The sequence below is a fragment of the Primulina eburnea genome, chromosome 11, assembly GCF_022965805.1.
Source record: "Primulina eburnea isolate SZY01 chromosome 11, ASM2296580v1, whole genome shotgun sequence".
Taxonomy (NCBI): Eukaryota; Viridiplantae; Streptophyta; class Magnoliopsida; order Lamiales; family Gesneriaceae; genus Primulina; species Primulina eburnea.
Window position 1 is genome coordinate 41349176 of NC_133111.1, and position 4591 is coordinate 41353766.

Below are 4591 nucleotides of genomic sequence, written 5' to 3' on the forward strand. Positions count from 1 at the left end.
ATTTCAAACACAATTGAATATTTGACCAAGTTCATTCCCGTTCATCTCCTAATCCTAATGGGGTCAAAATATCTTAGTTAAACTGGGTTTTAGTCATCACGATTTAAATCAATTTTTAAAATAGTTTTGATGAAAAAGTTCAAATCACTGCGACTAATTATTGATATAATTATAATATGTAAATTTAAATAATTTTACCTTTTTAATCACACATACTTAAATAAATTAGATTGAATATTTTATTAAATGTAATAAAATTTCTTATTAGAAGAATTTTAATATTAATAAATTTATTGGTTGATTGTTGAATATACTAGAAAATCCATGTATTTCCCTTTCTTTCATTTCAAATATATATATATATATATATATATATATATATATATATATATATATATATATATATATATATATATATATATATTTTCAAGATTCAAAGGGGATACATTTTCGAGATTCACACAATTTGTGTTAATGTTACAAAATTTGGTAATATTTTTAAATTAAAATAAGATATTTATATGTGTTTATTCATTTATCGATAATAATTAGATTATATACCATGTTAATATTCCCAATTCAATCAATCATAGAATTAAAAGCTAAAATAAATCTAATCTACGGCACTATAATATTTCCCTTCGATGACCAATTTTTTTTAGGGAAAAAAAAAAAGAAAAAGAAAAGTCAAATCGGTTTGGTACCCAGTTCCGAAGCATAAATTGGATAACTTCGAAACTCTATATAAGCAGCATAAATTGGACAACTTCGAAAATCAAAATAAGCATGGAAATGAATCTTGTGATCTCCACCAGTCTGCTTTTCTTATTTGTTTATCTTGTGTACAAATCCTTGGCTCCACGAGGCCGCCGACTGCCACCCAGCCCCGCCGTGTCCCTTCCCATAATTGGCCACCTCCACCTTATTAAGCAGCCGCTCCACCGCCACCTCCACCGTCTCTCCCAAATCAGCGGTAGCCCCATTTTCTCCCTCAAACTCGGCGTTCGCAGCGCCGTAGTGGTGTCGTCGCCTGATCTCGTGGAAGAATGCTTAGCTAAAAACGATACCATCTTCGCCGACCGGCCGCTAATCCTCGTGGACAAGTACGTGGGATATAATAACAAGACCATCTCCGGAGCTCCCTACGGCGACCACTGGCGGAGCCTCCGCCGTATCGTGGCGCAAGATCTGCTCTCCACCGCCCGCCTCAACGCGTTTCTACACATCCGAGTGGACGAATTGAGGCACCTACTGTCCGGCCTCGAGAAAACCTCCCGCCACGGGTTCTCGAAAGTGATACTCAGTCCCCGACTTTCTGAATTCACCTTCAACCTGATTCTTAGAATGATTGCGGGCAAAAGGTACTTCACACAAGAAAAAGAGAGCGAGCAAGGGAGATTCTTGGAGATTATTAAGCAGGTTTTTGAGATTGCTCAGGCATCGGATCCACAGGATTTCTTGCCATTTTTACAGTGGATTGATTATGGAAGTTTTCAGAAGAAGCTGATTGCTTTTAGCAAAAAACTCGATGGTTTCTTACAGAATTTGGTGGATGAGCATCGAGTGGAGAAGAGGAACACGATGATTGCTCACTTGCTGTCTCTACAAGAATCCCAGCCAGAGCTCTACACAGATGAAACCATTAAAGGCATTGTCTTGGTAAATTTTCTTCCTTGAGTTTAATATTTCTTCCTGTTGGATCTGGGACGTAAGATCAGTAGCTCTGCTTAGAATCGAATTCTGCAAAATACAAAAACACGTTTCCACATTTTTTCAAAAACGAAAAAAAAAAATATAGTTACACAATAAAAATCATTTGATTTTAACCAAAAACTATTGTGAGACAGTAACGTCGTATCTTGTATAATATAGATATCTTATTTGGGTCATCCATAAAAAAATATAAACTTTAATGTTAAGGATATGTTTGGTGTGAATAATAAAAGAGTGATTGCTGAATAATCACTCTTCATCACATGTTTGGCATAAATTTTGGTACTCTCAATTATCTTGTGGACTATCACATGGGCTATGTATGGCCCACACTGTACATATTACATGAGAGATTAACTATCACATCTTGTCCAAGTGATTCTTTATATAACCTAAAGACAATAATATATAATTCTTATTTTACCCTTTAATAACAAGTATGAACTAAATTTATACATATGATTTAATAATATATATGATAAGAATTCGTTAATATTACCTCGATTTTATTTATTAATTTTCAATCATCGACAAATTTATTTATTTAATTTTTTAAAATGAATATTTAATTAAATTTTAACTTTTATTCATGTAAAATCCATTAATATATCCGGTTATTAATTTTATTTCTATATTGAGGTTTACATACCCGTTATTTATATGTTTAATAATAATAATAATAATAATAATAATATAAATAAATAATAAGATGTAAAATAATAATAATAATAATAATAATAATAATAATAATAAATGAGAAGATACAAATTAATATCGATAATAAAAATTTAAATAATGATAAAAAATTTAATTAAATTAATAAGAAATTATTGAATAATAAAATTACTGATTAATTATAATTATAATTAATGATGAAACTATAATTAAATTATTGATTAAAATAATATATCATTAATTATAACGAGAATAATTATTATATAAAAAATAATTTTTGAAAATAAAAAAAATGAATTTTTATTATTAATATCAGGATTTGTATAATAAAAAAAGTTATTAATAAATAATAAGAAATAATTTTTTGATAAATAATAACAATTACGAATCGGAAGAAGAATAATTAGTAAAATAAAAATAAATTAATTACAAAATAATAAGAAATAATCAATATTAAAATTTGATAAAAAAAGACGATCAAAATCGCAAATTGATATATATAAGACCAAAAATATAATTGTTATTATAATTTTTTTATTTGAAATCATCAATTATGTAGATATGATATGATGTCAACCAATCTTGTTCATAAGCTCACTATTGATGTAACCGTGAATTAATAAATGTATAAGTTTGATACAGAGGTGAACATAGTTGGTGAAAACATATCAAATTATATGTATATATCCGCCAAAGTTTAGTATATTTTCAAAGAATTATGCTCTGAGAAATATTTTTTTAACAAAAACCGAACACCATAAACAAATAAATTTTCCCATATTTTCGACATTTAATGTGGAGTGGGATGCTTCATTCACAATATGCAGACTTTGATCTTTGCTGGAACAGACACATCATCTGTAACCTTAGAATGGGCAATGACCCTTCTTGTAAACCATCCTCATATGCTGGAAAAGGCTAGAAAAGAGTTGGACTCTCGAGTTGGATTTCATCGCTTGATCAACGAAGAAGATTTGCCCAACCTTCCTTACCTACGCTGTATCATATCCGAGACCTTTCGCCTATTCCCAGCTTTGCCATTGCTAATACCTCACCAGTCATCCGAGGATTGTGTGGTCGGAGGATATGACATCCCTCGGGGCACAATGTTATTCATTAACGCGTGGGCGGTACACAGAGACCCTAATGCGTGGGATGAGCCAACAGTATTCAATCCCGACAGATTTGAAGGTAAAGATCAGGTGCAAACACACAAGTTGTTGCCGTTTGGAATGGGAAGGAGGGCATGCCCAGGTTTGGGTCTCGGCCAACGAACCGTGGGATTGGCGTTGGGATCGCTCGTCCAATGCTTCGAGTGGGAAAGAACAACCGTGGAAGAGGTTGATCTGGATGAAGGTATAGGGTTGGCGGTGCCTAAGTTGAAACCATTGGAAGTGATGTGCAAGCCTAGAGAGGTTATGTATGAGGTTCTTCAAGGAGCAATATTACAATCGTAGGATGTAATAATTTTGATTTCGAATAAATTTTAAATAATAGATTTATAATTTCAAAGTTATCGAATGAAGCTCTACTTAAAGTAATTATTAAATAAATGTTTCAACAATTTTATTTTGTCTTTACATTTTTCAGAACATTCGACAGTTCTACAACTGCTGTTGCTATTTCATGATCATGATGTTGCACTAATGTGTGTGCATAGATATCTTGTATGTTATAAATAATATTTATAATGACGACAACGATATATAGCAATTTCGATAATTCGATTATTAGTACACAAAATTTCTGTACTTTTCTAGCTAACTTTGTACCAAACCTTCTAAAATTCAATGTCTCCCTTATGATATTACATAAAAAATTACTAATTGAATAAAACTCGGAGTTTATGTTGAAATTTTGTGGGGAAAAATATATTTTTGGCATGTAACTTGCAAATGTTTCTTATCCACCTACTTGCACATTTTTTCAAATTTTTTTTACCGGAGTAATAACATAACATCAGACACATAAACAATGTTTAGCTATTGAATGTACAATTTGGATGTACTTCATCACAATCAATAGATAAATGATGATGTCTCATTAGTCGGCACAAAATACGTAATTTGCTGATTTTTTTTCATTTTCTTTGAGGCATAATATTAATTTCTTTGATATCTATGTATACATAAAAGATGAGTTTTTGCCTAAAATAGTAAGTTTTCGCCAAAATAAAAATTCTAAAAATATATAGATATAATGA

The 4591-nt window shown here is 31.0% G+C and overlaps 1 protein-coding gene across 1 annotated transcript; it reads left to right on the plus strand.

The window, feature by feature from the left end:
* Positions 1-755: 755 nt before the first annotated feature.
* Positions 756-3956, plus strand: LOC140806154 (cytochrome P450 81Q32-like). Its single transcript, XM_073162654.1, has 2 exons — positions 756-1659; positions 3216-3956. The coding sequence occupies exons 1-2, from the start codon at positions 787-789 to the stop codon at positions 3843-3845; spliced, it is 1503 nt and encodes a 500-aa protein (XP_073018755.1). The 5' UTR covers positions 756-786; the 3' UTR covers positions 3846-3956.
* Positions 3957-4591: the final 635 nt, after the last annotated feature.